The 27,272-nt window shown below is 57.6% G+C and overlaps 1 protein-coding gene across 1 annotated transcript in view; it reads right to left on the bottom strand.

Annotated features, from left to right (window-relative positions):
- Positions 1 to 1,411: 1,411 nt before the first annotated feature.
- ZC3H4 (zinc finger CCCH-type containing 4) overlaps positions 1,412 to 27,272 on the bottom strand; it is a 42,567-nt gene continuing 16,706 nt past the window's right edge. Inside the window, exons 3-15 of the mRNA XM_070062052.1 lie at positions 24,242 to 24,461; positions 23,840 to 23,950; positions 21,143 to 21,365; positions 18,833 to 18,984; positions 18,288 to 18,384; positions 18,062 to 18,201; positions 17,534 to 17,644; positions 15,790 to 15,901; positions 15,253 to 15,362; positions 10,262 to 10,626; positions 9,753 to 10,084; positions 5,756 to 6,007; positions 1,412 to 4,830 (exon numbers count right to left, since the gene is read on the bottom strand). Of these exons, the coding sequence (XP_069918153.1) occupies positions 3,308 to 4,830; positions 5,756 to 6,007; positions 9,753 to 10,084; positions 10,262 to 10,626; positions 15,253 to 15,362; positions 15,790 to 15,901; positions 17,534 to 17,644; positions 18,062 to 18,201; positions 18,288 to 18,384; positions 18,833 to 18,984; positions 21,143 to 21,365; positions 23,840 to 23,950; positions 24,242 to 24,461 (3,748 nt within the window). The 3' untranslated portion in view covers positions 1,412 to 3,307. The remainder of the gene's footprint in view (positions 4,831 to 5,755; positions 6,008 to 9,752; positions 10,085 to 10,261; positions 10,627 to 15,252; positions 15,363 to 15,789; positions 15,902 to 17,533; positions 17,645 to 18,061; positions 18,202 to 18,287; positions 18,385 to 18,832; positions 18,985 to 21,142; positions 21,366 to 23,839; positions 23,951 to 24,241; positions 24,462 to 27,272) is intronic.

Below are 27,272 nucleotides of genomic sequence, written 5' to 3'. Positions count from 1 at the left end.
GTTTCATTCACAATCGCCCCACACATCAGCGGCAGGGCGGGCACACAGCCCGGGTCGATCCGCTGGCCCAGCAACAGAAGCACGCAACTGCCGATCCCCGTCCCGATCCCCGTGCAAAAGCGACAAGAGGGAAAAACCAACGTGCTTGCCCCTGGAGGGGGAGAGCTGTCTTGACCAGGAAGGGGCCTGCAGACGTTCTGTTTCTCTTGATAGGGGTTTGGGTCTCTCAGAACATGCAAGACCTGTTATGTTTCACAGTACGGAAGTCTCACCTGCAAAGAAAGGAACTAGGAGCAAATACTGACCTCCAGTTAAATGATGCACAGGCCAAGGAGGGGGCCTTCTGCCCAAAACTTACTCGGAACTGCATCGGCGACTGTGAGGGACGGGTGGACAGACGGACAGCTGGTCGGATGCACAATGAAGGCCATGCAGGAGTTATCTGGCGGTAGACCATCAGGTGCCACCCGGGAGCACTTGTGCCCGTCCTCCTTGGCAGGGGGAGGGCCTCCCTCAGCAGCCGATGTCCAATGCCAGTCCTCCCTCAGCTTCTGATCTTTCTTGGGGTTCCCGGCACATCCCGAGAGCCATCTTCTGTTCCTGTGGCTTGATCGATGAACTCTACAAAAAGACCTCCCAGCCCGGGGCCCAGCCCTCACCAGACCACGCCCCTGTCCTCGCTATGCCCATCTCAGCAAGGAAACATCTCAGCCCTGCCCTCTGCATGATGGACGTCAAATCCATCTGCCCGCAGCACCCCTGCACCCCCGCACTGTCCCACCAGGCGCCCTGGCCTGTCTTCTATTCTCTGGGTCTACTACCCTACTGTTAACACAAGCTCTGCTCAGACCTCCGAGGCCTGCAAGGCTCTCCCCGGCACATCTGCCTCAACTCCCAGGCCCTGTCTGCCCAGCCCTCGTGGCCCCAGCCCAGCCAGCAGGCCATGCTGCCAGGAGCCAACGCCTCTTCAGTGCCCACACCAAGTGCTCCAATGAGATGACGGTGATGCCAGGCACCAAGACAGCCAGTGCGAAGGAGTATGCCGGGAGTTTCTGACTGCACCAGGGGCAGGCTGCCAGGCTGCTCTAGAAGGAACCGCATGCCTGGCAACAACTGGATTTTCACTAAGACTGACCCAGTTCTGACTTCCAGACCCACAGGATAACAAATCCGTGTCGCCTCTGTGGGAACGCGTACCGCAGCCATGGAAAACCACACAGGCCGCCGTAACAGAGGCCAAGACTGGCCCGAGAGACATGGCCCCCTGTGGGTGGAGAGCAGACTCCTCACCGCCTGGCGAGTGGGCCCCCGTCCTGCTCGCGCACTCGGGGACCCGGGGTGAGTTCCACTCCTCCCACCCACCCCAATCACAGCGATGGTGGGGACAGCACAGGGAGATGAGACCCACGGCTTTTTAAAATAACTGCATCCTTTAATGGCAGTAATACAATTATCGGATTAGGAGACCACAGGAGTAAAGGCAGGTGACATGGAAGACAGACGGAGTACAAAAAGGGGGGACAGTCATGCGACGACCATTGTAAAAATACAGTACGTTATATACATATTTGCACCAGCAACTTCAACTCTGAAATACTATTTACACTTTTGTTACAATCCTGGTTAGAGAACAATTTTTCTTTAAAAGCTCGGCCTGATGGCAAAGGAGAATTCGGGGGTAATTCATGTCCCGTGAGGTTGTTAGGCTGAACGTTCCACGAGGAGGGTTCCAGCTTCTACTTATTTCATCCAAAGATTTTGGTTTTAAAAAAGTATTTTTCTTTTACAAAAAAAAAAAAAAAAAATCTCAAAGGAAGGGGGAAAAACCCAACACTGCCACACTGTGTATCCTCACTTATCTCATAAACCCACAGCCGCAGCCCAGCCCCGGCCGGCACCGGTGGCTGAAGACCAATCTCACTGATGATTGTAAATGAAACAAAACAAAACAACAGACAGATCAAGCCGCCCCGATCACAGCCCACTGGCTTTTCCACCCCAGCTTCTGGCTCCAGAACCACGCAGGTTCTGCTCTCTGCCGGGTGGTGGGTACAGTGCAGGAGCCTCGCTCACCCCCCCTCCCTAGGGAGGTGCCCGCGTCTCCTCGTCACTAGCAGGGAAGAGCCAGTGGGTCAGGAGACACCTAGCACTTATGAAGGACTCGCGCCTCGCCAGCTCCCTTCAGCTGTCTCCCAGGCCTCGTCCACGGGGATGGCTTCCTCTGCGGCTACGTGGACGGACCTCACTCGGCAGGGTGGCAGCACGAGGGGAGGGACAGCCCGCCACAGACTGCTGCCTTGGGTTCCTGTGTCCCGAGAGGGGTTCTGGTCCCTCTCCTGGAAAGGGAGGGCCCAATGTACACCCGCTCCCCCACTGGCTGCAGCTTCCAGCCCTTTCCTCAGACCCCTTTTTGGGAAGAGTGCACACAGAGAAACATCATGGCACACTCCTGAGCCCGTGCACACCGACACCTTGTGCCCTCCCAAGGTGCCCAGGAAGCAGAGCCAGGAACACTTTGCCCAAGAGCCACCCTGGGCTCCACCCTCAGGACCCTGACCGAGTGGCCACACAATGGATCCTTGAGTTGTCCCAGGAGGCACATAGGGTGCTGTGGCCGCCAAGGTCCAGGAGACCCCTCTGCGGGCAGTAAACGGATGGGACAGGTCAGGACGGGTAATACTGACAGAAAGCATGCGCTCTGAGGGCCCCTCACGTGCGTTCTCCTGCTGCGGGCTCCAGAGCGTGGGTCTGGACAGGGTGCAGAGGGCCCCAGGCACGGGCCAGGGAGCACTGCGTCCAGGGTGCTGAGGGCTCTCTGACCCTGCTTCCTCGCAGTCCTGCCTGTCTTGCTTCCAGCTCCTACTGCTCCACAGCATGGAGTGGTGCGCGACCTCAGTGCCTTCTCGGACGACACTGTCCCCTTGCGTGGGTGGCGGGGGTCTCAAGCTTTGCCCAGAAAACCCACCAGACGAGGCCCCCACCTCCAGGGAGGCCTGGCCTGGCACAGCACTGATGGTGGCTCAGGCCTGGGGACCCAGGATGGTTCGCGTACACAAGTGGGTTTTCTTGGTGGGAGGCTAGGAACCCTGCAGCACTGACCAGAACGGAGGATGGTTATATACAATTTATAAGTCTCAAAGGAAGTACTACTTAAAAAAAAAAATAAAAGGAAGGGAGGAAAAGAAAAGTCAAAAAAAAAGGTCACCCAGACCCACCCTCCACCCCCAGGTTCCCAACTGCAGGGTCTGCCCTTGACCATCACTCTGGGATTGGGTGGAGTGGAGAGAATGCTGGCTCCGGCTCAACACTACTGGCAAAAGGGGGAGGCAGTGGGATCAAAGCCTTTGAACACGTCTTTCAGGGACCCTGCGTCCTGCTCTCCCTCGCGGGCTGGGCTGTTGCCTGCAAACGGGCTTCCTGAGCCTGTCTTGGCCGCTGGTTTCACGGTCCCAAAGAGGGTGGGCACGGGCAGGTTGTGCACCCCAGGCTGGGGCGCGGTGCCCTCGGGTGGTGGGGTGACTGTGGTGGCTGTGGGGGCCACGGCCGCCTTGGGCCGGGGCCGGTTGTAACTGTTGTATCTGTCTGTGGCTGTGGCTGCGCCCCCGTCGGCGCCGGCCTTCCCTGTCTCTGGCTGCTCCAGGGCAGATTTGCGGACGAACGGAGGCTCCTTGGCCTTGGAGGCTGAACTTTTGCCGTTGCCCTCAGGGCCCTTGGACTGGGTGCCTGCGTCGGCAGCTGGCTCCGCAGCTTTGCCACCGGAGTTGGGAGTCCTCGGGTCATAGAGGCTGATGCCGCTCAGCACGCTGCTCTGCCCACTGCTGCTGCCCTGACCCAGACCGCCGGCCGCCAGCACACGGGGGTCATAGGGAGCTGTGGCTGGTGGAGAGGACTCCCCGCTGGGGCTGGCGGCCGGGGAGGATGCGTCGGTGGTGGGGCCAGGCTTGGCTGCCCGGGAAGAGGCCGCAGAGTCTGTTGGTTTCTGCAGCCGAGGGTCGGTGGGGGCCTTCCGCACCCGGGGGTCGCTGGGTTTGTCGCTTGGGCCAGGGGCTGCGGAGGGGCCGGTGGCGTTGACAGTCTTGAGGATTCGAGAGAGGAGTTCAAAGTCGGGCAGACTGGAGCCAGGTGTGCTGGGGTCCGTGGAGGTACCCGGGCGCTGCCGAGCATTGGGGGGGCCCGTGGGGGTGGACCGGTGCAGCCTGGGGTCCAGGGCAGGCATGGACTGCAGGGCAGCGGGCACAGGGGGCACCGCATCCTGCTTGGGGATAGGCAGAGGGATCAGGTCCTCGGGGTTCCACAGCACAGTGCGGGCGAAGCTGGGCCGGCTCAGGGTCACGTCTTTCTTGATGTGGCTGAACTGCTGCAGCTGTGACCGAGGGTCCCGCAGCGGGTGTCCCGGCAGGGGGTCCAGGGGAATGGTCACAGCCTTCTCCCGCAGTGCCCGCTCCCCTTCCTCTTCCTCTGTGGGGGGTGGCCCAGACCCCTTGGAACTGCTTGGGCCTGCGGGGCTGGAATGCAGGCTGCCCTCAGGCTTGGAGGCCGGCAGAGAGCGAGCAAGTCGAGGGTCGCAGGGCCCCGTGTCCCCCGGGCCGGAGCCTGCAGCAGCCTCGGCGTGACGGCTGAGCCTGGGGTCCCGGCTGAGGCGGGGGTCGGCCAGCCGGCCCCCTGTGGGGTGCCCCTTCTGGAGGCGTGGGCCCCCCAGCCCGCTGCCGCTCGGCTCCCCGACCGCAGGCTGAGGGCGGCTGGACGTCTGCTGCCTGAGGGTCTTGAGGATGGAGGTCATGCTGCTCCCCCCTTCGTCCTCGTCACTCGAGTACCAGTTTCCGGTGTCACCTGAGGAAGAGCAGAGGTGCGAGAGGGGTTGAGTGGCCACCACGTCCATACCCGCCCACACAGGTCGCACGGCAGCCCCCTGGGCAGGTGGCTCCTCTGCTCTCGCTTCTCAGAACTTCGGCCTTGCCCCTCTCAAGACTCCCCCCGCCCCCAGTGGCAGCCAAGGAGACCCAGGGCACTGGGGCGAGTGGGCACAGGGCCAGGAGGGTCACGGCTGGCATACAGGGGAGCTTTCCTCCCATCACAGGCCCAGGAGGCAGGGGCAGGGCTGAGCGGGGACTCCCCTGCCCCTCCACACTGTCAGGGCTCCAGGCCCCTCTGCAGGTCTCAGCAGCAGCCAGCGCTGACGGCTCTCCCCGGGCAAGGGGCTCACAGATGCTTCCCTCGGGCCCCTCAAAAGGTTACAGTGTCCCAGGGAAGACCAGGTGCTGTGCAACAGCAGTCACCAGCTGTAAAGAGGTGGGGCCACGTGGCAGGTCAGACACTGGCCCAGGGAGAACCTTCCTGGCACCAGGGAGGGGCCGCCTGCTGTGTCCCTCTTCTGCTGCGCCCAGTGGCTCCGGGGCTGCGGCCTCCGCTCACCCAGTGCGGGAGCCTCCAGGTGGGCTGCGCGCCGACCCCTGGTCATCACAGGCTGCCTGCAGCGACTGTGTTTTATCTCTTGGCTCCTGAGAGCCTGGTCTTAGGGAAAGGGGCCGTGAGGGTCTCCCCTAAAGGCCCCCGGGAAGGTGCTGGCTCCTGTCTGCTCCAGGGACTAGCCCACCACCCTCCCCCATGGGATCAGGGTCTCCCCAGAGTCCGGACACAGGGCAGCCCTGACTTTCAGGATCCTCAGGGACATGCAGCAGCCCAGCCTGGCTTCCTGGCCCTGGACAGCAAGCCAGCCTGGGAGTCCCCCCTCGCCTGCCCCTGGGAGGACACCTGCCTTCCTCATTCTCCCGGTCCTGCTTGCTGCTCTCAGCCAGCCTCCTCGCTCTCTCCTCCTCCTCCTGCTGCTTCTGCTGGATCCTCAGGTACAGGGCCCTCTGGGCCGAGGGCAGGAAGTCGGGGACACCGGCGCCCGGCTTCGGCCGGCCTGGGGGCCCTCCCTCAGAGAAGCTGTCGGGCTCCACAGGGTGCTCGGGGAAGAGATGCTCCCCAGGCTCCCCCGGCAGCTCTTCGTAGTGCCCGTAGTCCTCTGCGGCAGGGAAGAACCGAGGGTTCACGTCGGGGAGGCCATGAGGCGCCAGCTCCACCTCCACCCCCCCGCCCCTAGCCGGAAAAGACAACCCCTGCAGATGCCAGCTGAGAACATGCAGCCAGTCCTGCCCTGCCCCCCACCCCCACCCCGGGTCAGTGCCTGTGCAGAGCCCGACCCTGGGAGCGGGGGCATGAGGTCCCCAAGGAGGTGGCATGTGACAGGCACAGTGCTCACGAGGCGCAGACAGGACGCTGGGCATGTGTGTGCCAGATGCCAGGAGGGGCTTTGGGCAGACAGAGGCGGCTCCTCTGGGAAGGAGACTCAGGAGACAGAGCTTTCGCTTCCCCATCACACGCTCCTCATCTGTTTCACTGCCTGCCGCAGTGTCATGGTTTCTTTGTAATAATCAGTAAGGAAACACGACGCATCTCACAGGGAGCCGTGCTAAGAGCTCAATCACGGTAAACCAAAACCAGGAGAAAAAGACACTGAAAGAACCTATTGTCACTGTGGCCTGACCTCACCCGGAGGCGCCTGCCTGATTCTTCCTCTCCTCCCTCAGTCTCTGAACTCCAGTAACTCCTGTGGCACTGGGCGGGGCTCTCCCCCGCAGCAGCTAAGGGAGCTAGCTGAAGGCGAAGGGGCTGCCTGCACTCCTTAAAGGAGCCACTAGGGGCCAGCGCTGCGGCGTAGCGGGTAAAGCTGCTGCCTGGGATGTCCGCACCCCTTCACGACCCTTCCTGGGAAAAGCAGCTGAAGAAGGCCCAGGTGTTCGGCCCCTGCCACCCACATGGGAGACCCGGATGAAGCTCCTGGCTCTGGGCTGGCACAGTGCTGACCACTGTGGTCATCTGGGGGTAAACCAGTAGAAGGAAGATTTTCTCTCTCTCTTTCAAAGAAAATAAATAAATTTTTTAAAAAGGGGAGGAGTTGGGGCCAGCACTGTGGCGTAGCAGGTAAAGCCGCCACCTGCAGTGCCTGCATCCATATGGGTGCCAGTTCAAGTCCCAGCTGCTCCACTTCTGATCCAGCTCTCTGCTGTGGCCTGGGAAAGCAGTAGACAATGGCCCAAGTGCTTGGGCCTCTGCACCCGTGTAGGAGACCTGGAAAAAGCTCCTGGCTACTAGCTTCAGATCGGCACAGCTCTGGCCATTGTGGCCATCTGGGGAATGAACCAGCAGATGGAAGACCCCTCTCTCACTCTCTGCCTCTCCTCTCTGTGTAACTCTGACTTTTAAGTAAATAAATACATCTTAAATACATACATACATAGATACATAAATAAAAAGGGGGAGGAGCAGCACCGTGGCATAACGGGCTAAGCCACCGCCTGTAACGCTGCCATCCCATATGGGTTCCAGCCAAGTCCCAGTGCTCCACTCCCGATCCTGTTCCCTGCTAATGTGCCTGAGAAGCCAGGAGAGGACGGCCCAACTTCTCGGGTCTCCGCAGCCGCATCAGAGACCTGTATGAAGCTCCTGGCTCTGGCCTGGCCCAGCCCCAGTTGTTGTGGCCATTTGGAGAGTGAACCAGTGGATGGAAGATCTATCTCTCCCTCCCACTCTCTGTAACTCTGCCTTTCCAATAAGTAAAATACATCTTAAAAAGAGAAACAAAAACAAACAAACAAACCAAAAAATAAAACCCAAGGAGCTCTAAGACTGTGAGTCTGGCATCAGGCTGCCTCGGGGAGCGCTCTGCACTGGCGGGGACACCTGCAGCGCACAGCACAGGCCTCCAAGCTCCTGAAACTACCCTGTCCGTTACGTTAGATCAGGAGGCTGAGAAATCAGCAGATCTGTGTTTCACTTCGAAAACTACATGAGGGCCGGTGCCGTGGCAGCCATTTGGGGGGTGAACCAACAGAAGGAAGACCTTTCCCTCTGTCTCTTTCACTGTCTAACTGTATTTGTCAAATAAGAAAGAGAAAGAAAGAAAGAAAGGAAGAGAGAAAGAGAGAAAAAGAAGAGAAGAGAAGAGAAGAGAGAAGAGAGAAGAGAGAAGAGAGAAGAGAGAAGAGAGAAGAGAGAAGAGAGAAGAGAAGAGAAGAGAAGAGAAGAGAAGAGAAGAGAAGAGAAGAGAAGAGAAGAGAAGAGAAGAGAAGAGAAGAGAAGAGTATATGAAGCAACCAAGTCAAAGTTCGCCTCTGCTAGTGCCTGTACTTGGCTACAGGAACTTGATGGGAACTGAGGTCACTGACCAAACCAGTCAAGAACCCCTTGTGCAACAGTCACGGAGCCGAGCCTACAGCTGCACAAGCATGAATCTAGTAAAATCCACTACCTGCAAGCTTCAGAGTGGCACTTTTTATGGTGTGGGAGTCATTTCTGATTTTTTTTAAAACAGGAAGTTAGAGACACTTGCTGCTAACAGCTTGACCAGCTCTGGCGTCCGTCCCCCACAGCACTCTGTCACGCGCGTCTGAGGTACGTTTATTAAGGGGAGGGCCCAGGAACCCCAGCACCTTACTCCCTGTGGTCTGCCTTCCCTACCCTCTGAAGCCCTTGCTCCTTCCTCCAACGCCTGCGCCACGGCTCCAAACCCTTCTGGACGCCAAAGCCTCGCATCTACATCTTCTGCCGGGGTCTCCCTGAGGCCCTCAATCACCCTCTCAAAACTTCTTGGCGGGGGGGGGGGGGGGGGGGGTGGGCGGGCAGCACTGTGGCGCAGCGTTAGGTTACCGCTTTGCATCTCCCTGGAAGGGCTCTGAGGAGCCCACGCTCCAAGTGGCCAGGGAGGAAGCACCCGGGCACCCCCGCAGGTGTGGCTGCACCAGGGAGCTCTGCCCCCATCAGCACCCTTGAGCCACTCCTGCCTCCCTGCAAGCCTACCCAGGCCATTCAAGGCCGCCTCATGGCCGTCGCCTGCTCACTTCTGCCCAAGACAACTCCAGAGCAGCCCAGCTTTCCAGAGCCCCCTCACTCCACTCTGGCCCCATCACTGGCCACCCCAGCATAGTCCCAATTCCTCACAGCAGTGTGGCCACCCTGCACGGCTGCCCAGCAGTCTGATGCATGCTGGACTTCTCTCCTTCGTCTCCCCTTTCCAGGCCACGCAGCTACCTCTGCTTCTCCCAGACAAGCTGGCTGTGCTCAACATGAACCCTGAGCCCTGCGCTGCCTCTTTCCTCCCTCTCAGCCACACGCTGCTTCCCAGAGGCCTTTGCTCACCACCCCTGCCAAGGCACCCCTCACCCCATCTTCTAACAATAGCCACTGCTGAAATGAGCTCATTCATTTACTTCCAAATCTCCTGTCTGCTGCCCTCGCACTGAGAGGCAGCTGCCGTGGAGGCTGTCGCTCCTCGCTTGCTCTGACCGCTGGCCAGGCCTCAAATCCCCTCTCCCCAGAACGTACACGCTTTCTCCAGTGCTGCATCTGACATTCAAGTCAACAATACAAAAGGAAGGAGAATGGCCAGGCATGGGACAGAACGTGGGTCACAGGGTGGACACTGGCACCAGCCAAGAACTGTCTGTAAGGAGGTGGCTTCGGCCAGGGCACCTGACTTGTTCCCAATAGGATCCCACTCCCGGTTCTAGGCACACTGAGCAAAATGTGTGAAAAATCCCCAAGTGATACTGCTGATCAACAGAATGCCCTCCCGCGTAACTGGAACACTCAGCCACCCGAGGGCACACGATGGGACTCAGGTGCCTGCTTTCAGACACCTGCCCCACAGACAAAAATCCCACCCTCCTGAGCCAAGTGGCCCTGGGTAGCCAACCCGGAGCCCTGCATACCTGCGTCCCCAATGAGTCCTGGCTCCATCTCCATGCCCTCTTGCTGCTGGTAGAAGTTCTCATAGAAGTTCTGGGCTGGTGGAATGGGGGGCATCATTCCAGAATGCGGGGAGTCTCCAGGACCATAGGGCATCATCGGGGGGCCGCCGGGGCCCATGGGTGGGCCGGGGTTCATGCCAGGGCCCATCGGCATGTCAGGGTGCATGTCAGGGTGCATGTCGGGGTGCATATCCGGATGCATGTCAGGGTGCATGGGGCCCCCCATTGGCCCTGGAGGTCCCATGTTGGGCCCTGGGCCCATCGGCCCTGGGGGTCCACCAGGTCCAGGGAACCTAGAGGAGGAGGAAACGGTGCCTGTGAGAGCAGCTGCACAGGAAGGGCGGGGCCACATCCTCCAAGGAGAGGGCACGGTTTCCGGACCCAAGGTCACAGGCCTGCACCAGGCCTCCAACAGCTGCAGAGGCAGGCCGGACCGGCCCCGCCAGGCTCCCTGCAGCCCCAGCACTCACCTCACACCCAGCTTCTCGGCCAGCTGTCCCGTGGGCCGCACCACGATCTCAAACAAGGAGGGGATCTTCTTGTTGTACATGTCCTGCTGCTGCTGCAGCTGCTGCGGGGACAGCGGCTCGTGCACCGGCATGGGCATCGGAGGGGGCCCAGGGGGTGGGGGAGGGGGTGGCGGTGGCGGTGGGGGGCCCCCCTGCATGGGCCTGCCGTTGGGAGAGGTGGGAGCCGGGGGTCCAGGGGGCCGAGGGGGAGTGGGCAGGAGTCCCACGCCAGGGGGCGGCTTGGGCAGGGGGTTGATGCCCTGCTTCTTCAGCTCTTCAACCTCCTTCTCATCCTCAGCGCCCGCCTCTGCGTCGTCAGCCAGCATCTGCAGGACCGAGAGAACGACAGGGTCACCTCCCCGTGAGGGCACAGCAGCAGCAGGTGGGAGCAGACGTCTCCAGCGTTGACAGCTGGATTTCCCGAGGAAAAAGCTGCAAGCACGAGGGCCCCGAGGCCTTTACAGCACTCGGCCGACGACCGAGACTCCTCTCTGCAACAAAAATCTTCACGAGACACAGCTCGACGGCCTCTGCGGGCCCAGCCAGGAAACAGCTCACACAGGCGCCTGGCTCTCACCTCCGCGGGGGGCGCCAGCGCCAAGCAGCCCCACGTCAGGCCTCCATGTGGGCTATGCTCCCCCATCCTGCGGCCCCCACTCTCAACCACAATGCCTGGCTCCCTCTCCAGCCTTAGCTGGAGAGCTGTTGCTCTTAGCCCAACATCAGCCCCTCGAGGCCACCCCACCCCTCAGACTGTCAGCTCTGACACAGGAGGAAGCCAGTGTGAATCCAGACAGGCTGAGCCCAGCGAACTGTGATTAACTGAGAGAACCAGGGGCCCTGCTCACAGCATCCTTCCTCCCCTCCAGGAAGCCTGTGTGCACCTGCACTAAGCCCCGCAGCAGTGCCCACGTCGGGCTGCCGCCCAGCACACACAGACCCGCACGCCTCCCTAGTTTCAAGCCTCAGGACTTGGCCACCATACAAGGCCATGGCAGATGCCACCAAGCCTGCAGAGGACTCGCGTCAGGACCTACCCAGTTCCTCTGATCCTGAGCTGCTGCTGAGCCCACAATACGCAGACACAGAAAACTCAAGGGAGAAAAGTCCCCACCCTCCCCCTGTGCTCCCCTGCTGCTCTGCTGGTCCTACACCTCCCTCCCCAGGACCAATGCCCAGTGCCATCCGGCACCATGGCCATGGGCAGAGGTACAGAGGCAGTGGGCAAAGTTTACCAAGCCAAGCGTAGAAGGTCAAGGCAGCTGCTCAGAAATCCTAAGTTTTTGCCTCAAACTGGAAACAACCCAATGGCCTTCAACTGGTAACTGGATAAACCAATTCAGATCATCCACACAGAGCAGTCTACTCAGCAGCAAACAGAAGAGGTGAAAACTCTCCCTACACACACACACTGTTCGCTGTACAGCTCCATCTACACAACATTCCTGAAAAGGCAAAACCACAGGGAGAGAAAACAGATCGGTGGTGCTGGGGCTGCCGGGGGCACTTACATAAGGGGGCACTCCACGATCTGCAGGGGAGGGAGGGAGTTTCCTGTACCAGGACTGGGGCTCAACCTCACAGAACTAAACACAGAGCAGGGAGAATTGTACTGGAACCAGCTGTGCCTCTGTCAGCCTGGCTGCAGGAAAACAGACGTGGGACTGAAGGGCTGCTGGTGCAAGGCCACAGGAGGTGTGTGCATCAGGGAAAAACAAACATGCATGCACGCAGGCACCACCCCAAGCAGAGGGGAAGGTCACTAACAGATGAGGCAGACGGGGCTTCTTGGTGTGCCTGCCACCTACTCGCACATCCACGTCCTCACCAACCTCACCCGCAGGTGAGCGCCCACACCTGGAGAGGACAGCTGGAAACTGCCATTTTAGACAGATGGAAACGTCACCAAGAAGTAGGAAAATAAAACCAAAGCGAAAGGCTGGGGAAAGAAAAAGCAGGCTCTTCAGCTGGGGCCCAGGCCTCAGTGGCCGACGCTGGGACTCGAGGGCTGACAGGAGCTGCAGGCCCCAGCTTGGCTGGCCAAGCTGCAGTCTCTGGACGATGAAGTCTTGCGTCCCTTCCAAGAGGTTACTCTGCGCCTCACGTTCTGGTCCTGATTCTGGTATGGTTTTCCTGGGTAACCTGCATTCTCAACTACACTGAGATCTGACTTTCCATAGGGGATGACACTGATGCCTTTACCATGTTTCTGGAGGAGCAGGCGTTTGGTCTAACAGCTGTTAACAGGGTGGTTAAGACATCGCATTCCCTAACCAGTAACTGGATTCAAGACCTGGCGCTGCTCCTGATTCCAGCTTCCTACTGATGCAGACCCTGGGAGGCAGCAGTGATGGCTCAAGTAATGGAGCCCCTGCACCCACATGGGAGACCCAGAAGAGGCTCTTAGCTCCTGGCTCCTGGCTTTAGATCGGCGCAGCTCCAGTAGTTGCAGCCATTTGGGGAGTGAACCAGTGGATGGAAGATCTCTATCTCTCTGCCTCTCCTTCTTTCTTCTTTCTCTGTGTAACTCTGACTTTCAAATAAATAAATAAATCTTTTTTAAACTTTTATTGAATGAATATAATTTCCAAAGTACAGCTTATGGATTACAATAGCTTCTCCCTCCCCTTAAATAAATCTTTAAAAAAAGAAAAAAATAAAAAAAATAAACCTAAAATGTCTAAAGCCAGAAACTAAACCATGTCACTTTGGTTTCTAACTGGAGTGTCCACAAAGCTGTGCAGTCCTAAACAGTGGCCAGGTGTGGCCAGTGCAAATCAAGAAAGGCTGGAAGCAGAAATGAGCACCAGACGCCAATGACTGACCACCTCCCCGCACACGCACACGCACACAAAAGGAATATGAAACAGCTTAGTTTTTTCATTATTTGCTTCTTGTTGAAATATTTCTGACCAAATAATATCTACCGTTAGGAAATTAACCTCGAGGGAGCCACCATGTGGTGTAGAGGGCGTCCGCTATCAGAGCGCCAGGCCAAGTCCTGGCGGCTCAGCTTCCTAGCCTGCTTCTTGCTAATGTTCCCGGGAAAACAGCAGATGACGGTGGTGGCCCACCAGACACCTGGCAACAGAATGGAGTTCTAGGCCCTCAGCTTTCACCTGGCTCAGCCCAGGCTGTTTCGGGTGTCTGGGGAGTGGACCAGGGGATGGAAGACCTCTTTCTGCTAACGCACACCATGGAAGGCAGCAGGTGGTGACTCAAGTATTTGAGTTCCTGCCACCCACATGGGAGACCCAGATGGGGTTTCTGGCCCCTGGCTTCAGCTTGGCCCAGTCCCAGCTGTGGGGGGCATCTGGGGAGTGAACCACCAGACAGATCTCTGTCACGTTGCCTTTCAAGTAAAAAGGTGTGTTTGTGAATCACCCTTATGTTCCTTTTTAAAAAACCTTATGTTCATTTTTAAAAAAAAAGTGGCCATCAGGAAACAAGGGGCTTGGTGCGAGTCTATGGACAGCACTAATGAAGAGCACAAACTCTGAGCCTCCAGCAGGGGGCGCGCTCAGCCAGGTTTGTGGTTTTTTTCGGGGGGGGGGGTTATTTATTTGAAAGGCAGAGTCACAGAGAGAGAGAGAGAAAGAGAAATCTTCCATCCACCTGTTGACTCTTCAAATGGCTATAATGGATGGAGCTGGGTGGATTCAAAGCCAGGAGCCAGGAGATTCTTCCAGGTCCCACATGTGGGTGCAAGGGCCCTAGCACTCGGGCCATCTTCTGCTTTCCCAGGCCATTAACAGGGAGCTGGATTGGAGGTGGAACAGCTGGGACTTGAATGAGCACCCATACAGGATGTCAGCACCTCAGACGGCGGCTTTACCCACTATGCCACAGTGCCAGCCCCTTATTTATTTAAAAGGCAGAAATAGGAAGGAGAGATTTTCCATCCACTGGTTCACTCTCCAAATGGCTGTAACAGCCAGGGCAGGGCCGGGCTGAAGGCAGGAGCCAAGAGTTCTGGGTCTCTCACATGGGTGCAGGGGCCCGAGCACTTGGGCCATCCTCTGCTGCTTCCCCAGGCGCATCAGCAGGGAGCTGCATCGGAAGTGGAGCAGCCGGGACTCCAACTGGTGCTCATGTGGGCTGCCAGCACTGCAGGCAGAGGCCTAACTCTCTGCGCCACAGCACCAGCCCTCATCTGATCCTTCAACTGTGAAAAGGGCTGCTACTGGTTTCGCCACTGTGCCTACTTCCACAGGAAGTCACTCAGACTCCGGCTACTGACTGACTACATAACCCCAGGGTAGTCAACCCCTCAAGGGACTGGCCAAATTGAGTACTTTTTCCACAGATGTCTGCATAGGGCTCCCTGGACCCCTAAACCTTCATGAGGAGCCCCAGCCACCATTTCTCAGGATGGACTCCTGAAGCTGGGATATTCTGATGTGTCACTTCATTCTTAAAGAATCGCCAACCGGACAGCAGGAAGGCTTCTCTGGAAAGGACCCACTGTCCAGAGGGATCAGGAGTCAGGACAGGCATGAGGGTGCCAGACTCCCTCCTCAGCAAGAACCACACACACAGGGTGAGGGTCCAGTGATGCCTCACCCAAGGGAGTTGCCCCTCCTGAGACCTCCTCCCTAACGAGGGGTCCTGAAGAGCTGGAAAGAAACATTTTCCACCCCCAACACAGAACCCTCCCCTCTCCTGTGGACATACTGGCCGTCTGTACGTGTGGAGACACGCAGGCCTTCCCGTTAGGTAGCTATTCCCCATCACACACACACCAAAAATGGCAACAGCTGCTCTGGCCGGCCGACAGACACCCATGTGACCAGCCCAACTCTCTGCAGAGAGGATCGCAGTCCTGCTTCCTCCTGAGAATGGCCCAGCTCCAGATCAAGCCAGCTGCGAGGCCTGGTCCTCAGGGGCCGGGGGGGCAGCCCGAATGCCAAGGCAATGGAAGGCGCGCCGCCGGCCCGTCCCCCTGGCGGTACCTTGTCGAGCAGCTCTCGGGTCTCCTCAGTCAGAGGGTCATGGGAGAACATGCAGTCGTCGCCGTTGATGCAGTTCCCAGTTGTGTGGTACAACTTGCACGGGAAGTCCCGTTCACGGCAAATTAAGGCAAATGTTGCATTTCACAGAACCCGCCCGCAGGAAAATCCAACTGCCCTGGCCTTGGAGACGAGGGAAGGGGTGCCCGGAGGTTGGGCAGCAAACAAGTTAGGAGCCAGGTCCAGAGACTCCTGCACAGAGCACATCGTGCTCCTGCCCGCAAGCCTTGGGGACTGGGAATGGGGAAGTCAAAAGCCAAGTTTACAAAGCCAGCTACAAAAACCTGAGACAGGCCAGCTGTGTGCACATGAAGCGGGGACGCAGGGCACGTGCCTCAGTTTAGTCATGACAGGGCAGGAGTGAGGGGTCATGGGGACTGAGGCGCACGGAGAACAGGCCCGAGGAAGCTCAGCCGCTCCTACTGTTGATGAACCAAGCGCGGCCGCGCTCGGAGCTGAGCCATGGCTGCCAAAGGATATCGTGCATGTAGGGGCAGTTCTCGGCTCTGGCGCAAAATCCCGTGATGTAGAACTTGCACAGCTCTCGCTTCTTTGGTAGTTCGATGTCATGGCTAAAATTGCAGTGGTCGCCCTGGAAGAGAAGCCCTTGCAAGGTTAGGCGGTGGTGCGGAGAACCCTTGCCTACTGCTGCGTGCAAAGGGAAGCAGCCTCGGTCACTGCCGGCAGAGGGGCCCATGGCAGAAGCGACTGCCCCTGGAGAAAGCACGCCGGGCCCGGGAAGGGCAGGTCCAGACACCACCACGGAGCAGGTGCCAGCTCCTGGACACCGCACGTGCCCCTCCCTCCCTCCACCCTGCTTCTGCTTTTCTTCTCTCCCTCCCCTCTCTTAGCTACTGTTGGCTTGTTTTTACTGCTCACCTGCTTGTAATCCAGACTCTCATTTCTTGCTAACATAGCCCTGTTTTGTTTGGGAATAATGTGTTTAGCTAAAAACTCTCCATCTCCCAGCCGCCACTGCCAATCCAGCCAATCGGACGTGGTCCAGACTCCAGAGGGCACACTCCAGGAATTAAAAAATCCTCTCACCCATTTTCTTCCCCTGGCCCTTGGGTGGGGGCCACTGTGCAGCGAGGAGGACAGAAGCCAGAATCCCTAATCAATCTATGACAGGGAGCAGGACGAGGACAGGCTACAGGATGAGGGTGCTCCAGGGACTAGCAAGCCTGGCACCAACCCTCTTCTGCCATCACCCCTAGACTCTTGTCTGAACATAAGCACATGTGTGTTGAAGCTGATGATGTTCACTTTTCCTTGTCTGCGAACAAGGCAAACAGCAGCCCTGGGAGGAATCCCTGGCCACCGCCTCCTCGGCCCTCACAGGGCCCATTCAGTCACTGCAAACAGAAAGCAGACGCTGTCCTCTGTTCCCCTTCAACTTTCTACAGGGTCGGTGAGTTATAGCTGATACTTGCCTGTTGCTCTTACATTTAACAGTGAATGTACACTGAATTCTACGTGCTTCCTTCAGCACTCTGGGCTTGGGGCCAGTGTTGTGGCACAGCGAGTTAGGCTGCTGCTTGCAATGCCTGCATCCCATATGACAATGTGAGTTTAAGTACTGGCTACACTACCTCTAGTCCAGCTTCCCACTAATGCACCTAGGAAGGCAGCAGTGATGGTTCGAATGCTTGGGGCCTCTGCAATCATGTGGGAGACCTGGATAGAGTGCCTGGCTACCGGCTTCAGCTGGCCCAGCCCTGGCTGTTGCAGGCATTTGAAGAGTGAACCAGAAGATGGAAGATCTTTCTCTCCATCTCTAACTCCCTCTCTGCCTTTAAATAAATAAATCTCAAAAACAAACAAACAAAAACACTCAGCACGTCAGTCATTACTGGTCCATCCGTCGGCTCTGACTGCTCTGAAACCCCTGGCTAGTACGACAGTGTGACTGTCCCTTTTCTGTCTGGAGGCTTTAATATGTCCTTCTCCATCAACCTCCATCAGCACATTTGAGGCCATATGGTTTGGTTGAAAATCTTAGACAAAAACGATCCTGCTAAAACCAAAAACATGCACCCGCATCACCTTGCTCTCTTGCTCTAAGTCCTCCCCACTGAGAAGGGAAGTAGACTTTGAGGCAACCCCACACAGGAACCCAACAAACTCAGCACCCATGAGTTCCCCCAAGAACGAGGCCCTCCCTCCCCAACAACCCGGGAGGCCACGTGTCCCCCGCACCCAGCTATGTTAAGTGGTTCCTCACCCATGTGCACCGCCCTTCCACGAAGTACTTGCAGATGACTTTGCCTTTCTTATCGGACTGCTGGTGGGGCTTGTCATGGTCACTCCTCCGGTAGCTTCCGCCACCACCATCCTGTTAGGAACACAGCGGTGTGGGGGGGGGGGGGGGGCGCGTGAGGAGGGAGGTGGAGACGGGCTCTGAGTGAATGCCCGCAGGGGAAGGGGAGGAGCACTCACAGGGGCGCAACCCAGAGGCTGCGTGCAGGGTGAGGCCCTGGGGTGGGCAGTGCTGGCAGCTGAGGCTCTGAGTCCCACACAGGTGTGCAGGAGCAATCCTCCCCCAAGGAAGAGGCAGGGTTAACCAGACGGGTCACCTAGAACCCCTGGAGCCTGCGGGACTCGTCAGGAGGTGCTGCTAAAGCTGTGGCTTCAAACACAGAGGGTCTCGCTAGCAGGACACCCCCAGGAGAGATGACGACTGAGCAGTCCCTGAGGGAGACTGACGGGAGCAGGGGCAGAGCTGCGGGCTCAGAGGGAAGCGTGGACTCACGCCCATGTCCTCGTCGTAGAAGTCGTCCTCGTCATTCATTCCGCCCTTGTTCATCCCTCCTCGGCTGCCACCTCGTCCACGGCCCCGGCCCATGCCCTTCCCTCGACCGCGGGAACCCCGTCCACGGCCTCGACTTAACCCTGCGGGGAGACAGATGGGTATCAGCCTGCTGCCCTTTCCCCAGACCGCAACCCCCACGAGCACCTCCCCCCAGGGCCCTGCCCACCTCGGCCTCGGCTGTCCTTGGACCTGCGGTACTGGTTCAGCTCCTTGGAGTACTCATCATAATCATCGTCTCCCAGCGGCTCCTCGCTCTCTCCGTACTAGAACATCCACAGGAGAGAGGGCAAGAAGTTTTAACAGAGGAACACACAGTCCCTACCTACACATTCTGCCCCTCTAAAGACCAGACGACCAGCAGACTTGGGACCACCTCAACAGGGGGTGGCTCAAGTCCACTCCGTGGGGCAAATCTTGGACAGTGCGCGTGCACAGCGTCTGCACACACTGACAACAGTGTGGCCACAAAGCAGACGGGCATCTTGTGTGCTTGCGTGGGGCGGTGTCGAGCTAGGTGCCTGACTGTCAAGGCAGGAAGTCTTTCCCCCCTAGGGACAGGGCCGTTTCCACAGCCTGCCCTCTCAAACACAGAACTTCCTTCCCATCACAACGGCCACCTGTGCTCCCGCTTAGGCTCAGAGGCCCCTTCCACGGCACGCACAGCAGAGCCACCGGCCACCCCTCCCCGCAGCAGGACGGCAGAAACCTTACTTCCATCTCATCATCGTAGAAGTCCTCTTCATCCTCTGGATGGTCTCCCACAGAGCCCCTGCCCCGGCCTCGGCTGCCCCTGCACATGCCTCGGCCTCGCGATCCGCCACGGCTTCCTCGGCCCCTGTAGCCCCTGCCACGGCCTCGGCTGCCTGCACGATAACTCACGGTGAGCCGCAAGGATCCGATCCCAGTAACAAGAGAAGGGGCAGCCCACTTTCACCCTGAAGTCCATCACTTCCTCCTCCTCCTCCTCCTCCACGAAGCCTTTCCAACCGCCCCGGCAGACAGTCCCCTCCAAGAGGTTCTCATCCTGTGTTCTGGGCACACAGTGGCTATGGCATTCACCACTCTGCCTCACAGTTCAGAACTCGCTCACTTAGGGCCACACCGTCCACCACAGCAGCCACCAGACACAGGCCCCATAGACCTGGCTTGGGACCACCAAGATACTCCATCTGTCTGCACACCTGAACGTGGCTGGGCCAAACCAAGAGCTGCTGCGAGTGCAGAGCAGACGGTGGACTTCAAAGACCAGGGGAGGCCGGCGCCACGGCTCACTAGGCTAAGCCTCCACCTAGTACTCCGGGTTCTAGTCCCGGTCGGGACGCCAGTTCTGTCCCGGTTGCTCCTCTTCCTGCCCAGCTCTCTGCTGTGGCCCAGGAGTGCAGTGGAGGATGGCCCAAGTGCTTGGGCCCTGCACCCCATGGGAGACCAGGAGAAGCACCTGGCTCCTGGCTTCGGATCAGCGCAGTGCACCGCCCATAGTAGCTATTTGGGTGGTGAACCAATGGAAGGAAGACCTTTCACTCTGTCTCTCTCTCTCACTGTCTAACTCTGTCTGTCCAAAAAAAAAAAAAAAAAAAAAGACCAGGGGAGACAGAACACAGGAAATACCTCATTTGTCTTGATTATGTTGAAATAAAATTCTGAGGTGGGTTAATAAAATAACTTGTTAAAAATTAATGTTTCTTTTCACTTTTTTTAAACTTGAAAAGCAGGGAGAGAGAGAAATTTTCCATCCACTAATTCACTTTCCAAATTCCAACAATATCCGGGGTTGGGCCAAGCTAAAGCCAGGAGCCCAGAACCCAAACTAGGTGTCCCAAGTGGGCGGCAGGATCCAAATACTTGAGCCATTGCGCTCCTGCCTCCCAGGGTGCACTTTAGTAGGAAGCTGAAATCAGAAGCAGTCAGGGGCCGGTGCTGTGGCATAGAAGGTTAAGCTTCTGCCTGCAGTGCCGGCATCCCCTATGGGCACTGGTTCAAGACCTGGCTGCTCCACTTCTGATCCAGCTCTCTGCTAATGCACCTGGGAAAGCAGCAGGAGATGGTCTAAGTCCTTGGACCCCTGCACCCATGTGGGCGACCCTGAAAAAACTCCAGGCTTCTGGCTTTGGCCTGTCCCAGCCTTGATCGTTGCAGCCATTTGGGGAGTGAACCAGCAGATGGAAGATCTCTCTCCCCTCCCTCCCTCTCCCCCTCCACCCCCTTTCCCTCTCTCCCTTCTTCTCTTTATTTCTGCCTTTCAAACACATAAATCTTAAAAAAAAAAACAAAAAAAAGCAACAGCAGCAGCAGTCAGGACTAGAACCCACGCACTCCAATATGGATACAGGCATCCGAGGCAGGGTCTTGATCACTGCACCAAACACTCAAGCCTCTTATCATTTCTTTATGTGGGAACTTGAAAATGTAAACCAGCAGTGTAGCCTGCATTATTTTCACTGGACAGCACTGGTCTGGGCTCTCCCCAAAGCAGAGGGCCTGGCCCCCGGGGCTGTCCAAGGACTGCTGCAAACTAAACACCTCTGGGCTGGAGGGTTCTGGAAGCCCCTCCCGCTGGGATGCTGGGCTCACCGCACACCCCCCAGCACCAGCACCACCAAGTTTCACAAGCCACAGGTCAAGGTTCAGAGGTGTGGCAGTTCCAGGGGCTAAAGTCACACACCTTGTCAGGTGACGGGAGCTGAGCAGACAGTGGGTGTTACTCTACTCCAGATAAGAGAGCAACTGTCCCATCTCTTCCCCACAGCTAACCAGGAAATGAATTTTAAAAAATCAGCCCTTGGCCATGCTGGCCTCCTCCCTGCCTCGCCCAGCCCAGCCTGGGACCCTGCTCCCGCTGTCTCTCACATGCCTGACCCCAGCCCCTGCATCACCGTGTGCTGCTCCCAGTCCCTCTCTGCATGCTCTTGCAACCTTCAAAGCCTGCCTGTCCCTCCTCCTGAACAGGAGGCTCTGGGAGGCCGATGCTGTGGTCTGTGCAGTGGCCACTCTGATGCCCCGGGGGCAGGGCAGGAGGCTCACCTCGGCCCCGGCTGCCGCCCTCCTTGGCGCGCCGGTACTGGTTGAGCTCTTTGGTGAAGTCGTCGTAGTCCTCCTTGCCCGTGTCCTCCTCCTCGTCCCCCTCGTACTCCCCATACTGCTCGTTCTCGTAGTCCTCGTACAGGCCGTAGCCCTTGCTGTCCATCTTGGAGTAGGACTTCTTCGGCAGAGGGGTGGCGTGCGAGGGAGGGTACTGCTGGTGAGACTGGGGCCCAAAAGGATCCAGGAGAGAAGGGTGAGCCAGCCCCATAGACCTGGCTTGGGACCACCAAGATACTCCATCTGTCTGGCTCTCTACTATCCCCGGCCTCCAGCCACTTTAGGGAGCTTCTCCCCCAAGGACTGGAGTGTTTCTCCTCTTCAGAAAGGACGACACACCCCACAATCCCTGATGAACCGAGGGTAAGAGAAGGGAGCATTTTCCAGGGATGAAGAGCAAATACATTTAGGGAATGGGTCTGATAGGCGGGAGGCCTGCTCCTTGGTCAAAATTTCCCCCGGGGGTCCAGCGCTGTGGTATAGTAGGTTAAGCGGTAGAAGATGGCCCAAGCGCTTGGGCCCCTGCACCCACATGGGAGACCCGGAAGAAGCTCCTGGCTTTGGATCAGCCCAACTCCAGCTGTTGCAGCCATTGGGGGAGTGAACCAACAGATGGAAGATTTCTCTCTCTGTCTCTCCCTCTCTTTGTCTGTAACTATACCTCTCAAGTAAATAAATAAAATCTTTATTAAAAATTTTTTCCTAGGGTCTTAGAATTCAATAACCTGCTTGGGGCCAGACTCAACTACATAGTCTCACATGATGCTTCCCAAAGTGTGCTGGAGCCAAGAGCTGCTGGATGCGTGACACATATCAAAATGGAAGCAAGCAGCAAATTAATGGATAAAAACACTGTGGCACATGCAGCAAACGGAGGACTGTTTGCAAAGAAAAGAGATGAGCTATGACGCCACAAAGATAGGAGCCAAACATGCTGAAGGCTAGAGAAAGAAGCCAGTGTGTAGAGGCTTTGGATGGGGAGACTCCAGCTATGCTATTCTGGAGCAGGCAAACTGGAGACAGTAGCAAGATGGCTGGCTGCCGGGGAGGAGGGATGACACCGCCCAGCAGATGCCCGGGGCAGGGAAGCGCTGCGGCGGCAGCCTGCACTGTGTATCCCTACGCCAGCCATTCCACTCAACACAAACAACTGCAGAAGCCTGATGCAAGTCACGTGACGGAGCCCCAACAAGTAACACCATGCAACTGCAACCACGGCCCCGAGGGTGCAGGCCACCAAACACGTGGGAATGCCTGCTCTAAAGCCACTCTAACAAAGGAAGACCGTTAATTTTTCACACCCATCTTCACTGTAGAACAGCACAAAGCAAAATGTGGACAGAGACATGTGTGCTTTAGCAGATCCCAAAACGCTTCAAGCTCTAGTTCACAGCGGAGCACACTGCGTTCCCTGCCTTCCCTGCTCCCTCAGGCTTAGGGTCTGAGCCTCCACAGGAGCTCACTCAGCTGTGGTGTCGGACCATGACAACTACTGCTGAGGGCAGTGCTCAGTCACAGGACAGGGGCTAGCAGCCTCAAGAGCCACCAGCGGGGGCCAGGGCTGTGGCTCAGTAGGCTAATCCTCTGCTGCGGCACCGGCATCCCTATGGGCACAGGTTCTAGCCCCGGCTGCTCTTCTTCTGATGCAGCTCTCTACTATGGCCTGGGAAAGCAGAAGTTGGTCCAAGTGCCTCCTGGCTCCTGATCAGCTCAGCTCTGGCTGGTGTGGCCATTTGGGGAGTGAATCAGTGGATGGAAGACCTTCCTTTTTTTTTTTTTTTTTTTTTTTTGCTGGGCAGAGTTAGACAGAGAGAGAGTTATAGACAGTGAGAGAGACAGAGAGAAAAGTCTTCCTTCTGTTGGTTCACTCCCCTAATGGCTGCCACGGCCGGCACTGTGCTGATCTGAAGCCAGGAGCTGGGTATTTCCTCCCAGTCTCCCATGCAGGTACAGGGACCCAAGCACTTGGGCCATCCTCTGCTGCCCTCCTGGGCCACAGCAGAGAGCTGGACTGGAAGAGGAGCAACCAGGACTAGAACCCGATGCCCCAACCGGGACTAGAACCTGGGAAGCCGGTGCCATAGGCTGAGGATTAGCCAAGTGAGCCATGGTGCCCGCTGGAAGACCTTCCTCTCTCTCTTTCTCACTATCTGTAACTCTACCTCTCAAATAAATAAATCTTTAAAAAAAAAAAAAAAAGACCTACTAACCACATTTGACATTTCTTATCAGAACCTAAGAAGCCAAGTTGCCTTTTTTCCTTGCGAGATTTTCTGGGAGAAAAAAAGATGGTATAGAAGCTGCACAAAAAAGTTAAACTTGACACTGAGAGACACAAGGGGTAAGTATTTAACTTCTAACTCTGCAACAGGTGAGAAAATTTCCTCCCACTACCCATCTTCTTCTCTTGCCAGTGTTCCACGAAAGGTCACGTCTGCACTGGGGAACAGGGGGCGCTCACGGGAGCCCGCCGGCCTCTCCCTGAGACACACTGAGCTCCTCGGCAGAACAGCTAACTGCCTGAGCTCAGATGCCAGCTCCTCCACTTCAATTCTGTGCCTATGTGCAGGATTCAAACCCACAGATCCAGCTCCCAGCAGGGCGGCTGTCCTGGCCCCAGCTCTAGCCCACGTCACTCACCGGTGCATACGGGGGGCTGTACTCCCGGTACTTGCGGTGCCCCTTCTCGCTGGGGCTGAAATCCGAGTCATCTGAGAAGTCCGAGAAGTCATCACTGGAAGAAGCATGGCGCTGCAACGACAGGGAAAGGGATTCAGCGTCTCTCGGCTGGGCCGCCAGCCCCGAGACAAACACTGCTGAGAGGTGCCGGAGGGGCCGTGCGGTCGCTGGCCCTGAAACACCTTCCCTGGGGGCACTCAGTGGCAATGGAGCGTAAGCCCTGACTTTTTAAAGAAAGCTCTTTATCTGACTCAGGGCGGGAGGACTCCACACTGAGTGCCCTCTGGCCGCCAGCACAGGCTCAGCCCCGGGCCAGGCCGGCAGCCAGGCAGCGGCAGCCCCAGCCAACCTTCCCCGACCTACTTTGTGCTTGGATTTCCTCCTCTTCTTCGACCGCCTCTTCTCCTTCTCCCGCTCCTTCTTGCGCTTCCGCTTCAGTCTCCTGTGAGACTTCTCCTCGTCAGAATCGCTGTGGTGCTTCTCCCCCTTCTCCTTGCGGCTTCTCTCCGGCCCTCCAGAGGTGTCCTGCGTCTCCTCAGCCCCGTCATCTTCCAGTTCACCTTCTTCCAACTCACCATCTTCCCTACAAACCCCAAAGCAGTGTGAACACAGGTCTGACAGGAGACCCCCGGGGGTCCTGGGCTGGCCCCCGGAGGAACAGAAGGCCTGACTAGCAGGCGAGAGCTGTGACCCCTGGGAGAGGTCCCGAGAGGCCCCTCAGGCCCTGCCTCCTGTCCCACCTGGCTGAGATGGGGTGGGTGGTAAAGTCAGCACTGAAAGGCACTACCACTGATGAGGGGACAGATCTAGGCCAGGACTTCCCAGTGTCCCCCGTGGTGGCGAGCGTGGAACGCCCTGGCAGGGGAGCACAGTGCTCGGGCTGTCGGAGCCTCCAGGACGCCGGGCAGCCCGGGCCACACAGCTCTGCTCCGCAGAAGCTCCTTTTCCCAGAGACGCCCCCAGAGGTGCCCTGCTGTGAACAGCGGACAGGGGGCCAAGCTTCTGAGTCAAGGGTGCTCCTCTGCTTCCTGGACCTCCCCACAGGCAAGCCTGGGCCTTGGCCATTACGTACTGACCAAAGCCCCAGAGAAGCCACTGGTGCCCAGGCCCCGCGCTGAGCCTGCCTTCTCGCCCACCAGACACCCGTGCCGGCCCCTGCCCCATCATGGCAGCCTTCCAAACTGAAAGTGCTCTCCAAACACACCAGATGCTGCCAACAGGGCCCTCCTCAGACCCAAATATCTGCGGGGTAGGGCTGGGGGAGCAGGGAACGGGTTAAGGACGGAGCAGCTGGAAAAGAATCCAGTGTTTGAGCCAAACCCACAGACACAGTTCTCACAAGTACAGGAGTTGGTAAGGGGGAAAAAAAATCTTTCTTCTCATTTTAAAAAATCATCCAAGTTCCTCACAAATGACCACAGAAAGGTTAGTGTGGGAGCGTATCAAGTCCATCTCCATTAACCTGGGCACAAAGAGACCAAAAGCAACATGAAGAGGAAGGTGATGGACTCGGGCCCAAGGCAGCCGCAAAGGGAGCCAACGGCCACGGGAGGCCCTGGCTGAGCAGAGGGCATGCGCCCAAGGTTCTCATGGGCTTTGTGGGAAACAGGCAGTAGAGACCTCCAGGGACCCCTGCCCCTTTGTTGTTCTCAGAGCAACTCCCCAAACATCAGGGAATCCCTAAGGAGATTTCCCATCGACTCTCCCTCCTAAGTCAAAGGGAATGGGATCTGGCCCATGGATGCCCCAGGGCAGAGGTCAAAGGCAACTTCCCAAATACAGAAAGCAGGACAAGGGGCCAATGCTGTGGCGTAGCAGGTAAAGCCACTGCCTGCAGCACCAGAATCCCATATGAGCACCAATTTGAGACCCGGCTGCTCCTCTTCCGATCCAGCTCTCTGCGATGGCCTGGGAAAGCAGTAGAAGATGGCCCAAGTGCTTGGGCTCCTGCACCCACGTGGGCGACCCAGAAGGCACTTCTGGCTCCTGGCTTTGGATTGGCCCAGCTGCAGCTGTTGCGGCCATTTGGGGAGTGAACCAGCAGATAGGAGACCACTCTCTCTCTCTCTCTGCCTCTAACTCTGCCTTTCAAATAAATAAATTAATATTAAAAAAAAAAAAAAAAAAGAACGAACGAAAGAAGGAACAAAAGCAAGCACTTCCTGCCATTCCAAAGGGATCAGGGAGCTGATGATGATGCACACCTGGCGCTGTCTCCTCCTGCGCACTGAGTTGTCCCGGGAGCCCCAGCAAGAGGCAGCAAACCCGGGATTAGGACAGAGGCAGCACTCCTGCCCAGTGAGGCACCTTCCCGCCCAGCCAGGGCGCGGCCCGCTCCGGCAGGACGGCCTCACCCACAGCAAAGGGCCACCTGACTGGGAAAACTGGTTTCGTCCAGAGGGAGAGGCTGTTAGTCGGCACCATGGCAAACTTCCTGCTGTGCAGACACTGGGGGGTAGTGACGGGGAGTCCCTGATGGGAACACTGTGGGCCGGTCAGGGCTGCCTCAGACAGACATGGGGCAGGAGCTGGGGAGCACCCAGGCTGGCCTTCATGAAGAAAAGCTAAAAAGACTGTCACTGTCCATCCTTCAGTCTGGAAAGCGACCAGCAGACAGGGGCTGATCACCATTCAGGCCACAATCTGTGTGCATCTACTCTGTGCCAGGGATCTGACCGCCTCTTTTCCTGCACCCCTCCTTGAATGAGAGACACAGCAGCCCCCCTGTTCAACAGGGGCACATCAGCTGAGCCTGAGCTGGAAGGAGGCCTCCAGGGCCCCACACCTAACCAACACTCAGCATGGCAGGCAAAGTTCTCGCCCAGGGCCCAGCTGGCCCAGACCAGAGTGTGGGCTGGAGTTGCTCTCCATCTAACACCTGGGATGGGGGACAAAAGACCTTCCAAGAAATTCAGTGAGCCTTAAGCAGTATCTGGAATGGCTCTAGGACAAGGGTGGGGAACGGACGGAGAAACAGTTTGGTCTGGCCCTGCCAAGGGAACCACACGCAGGACTTGATAATTTGGTGTGGCCTGCAATGATACTATAAATATCCACATGGCTCTTGGCAGAGAAAAGCTTCCCCAGCCCACTAAAGAAAGCACTTTCATTCCAAAGGACGAGGAAGGCAGGGCAGGCTGGCCCTGGGACCCACCCACAGACAGCAGCCACATTCTCAAGCCCAGCAGCCCTGGCACCCTGGACTGGGAAGCACCAGCCCCACAGTGACAACAGGGCAGTGGACACTTGCAACTTTGTTTCCTTGCACTGGGAGAGGTGATTCCAGAAGGGCCCCTGGGACCTGAGCCATGCCCCTCATGACATGACACAGGCACCCACACACACACCTAAATGGCCTGCATGAATGCAAGACTGAATGTAACTGTTTTCTTCA

This window comes from Oryctolagus cuniculus, chromosome 18, assembly GCF_964237555.1.
Source record: "Oryctolagus cuniculus chromosome 18, mOryCun1.1, whole genome shotgun sequence".
NCBI lineage: Eukaryota > Metazoa > Chordata > Mammalia > Lagomorpha > Leporidae > Oryctolagus > Oryctolagus cuniculus.
The sequence above is the reverse complement of the archived record's forward strand: the minus strand, read 5'-3'. Positions and strand labels throughout refer to the sequence as shown.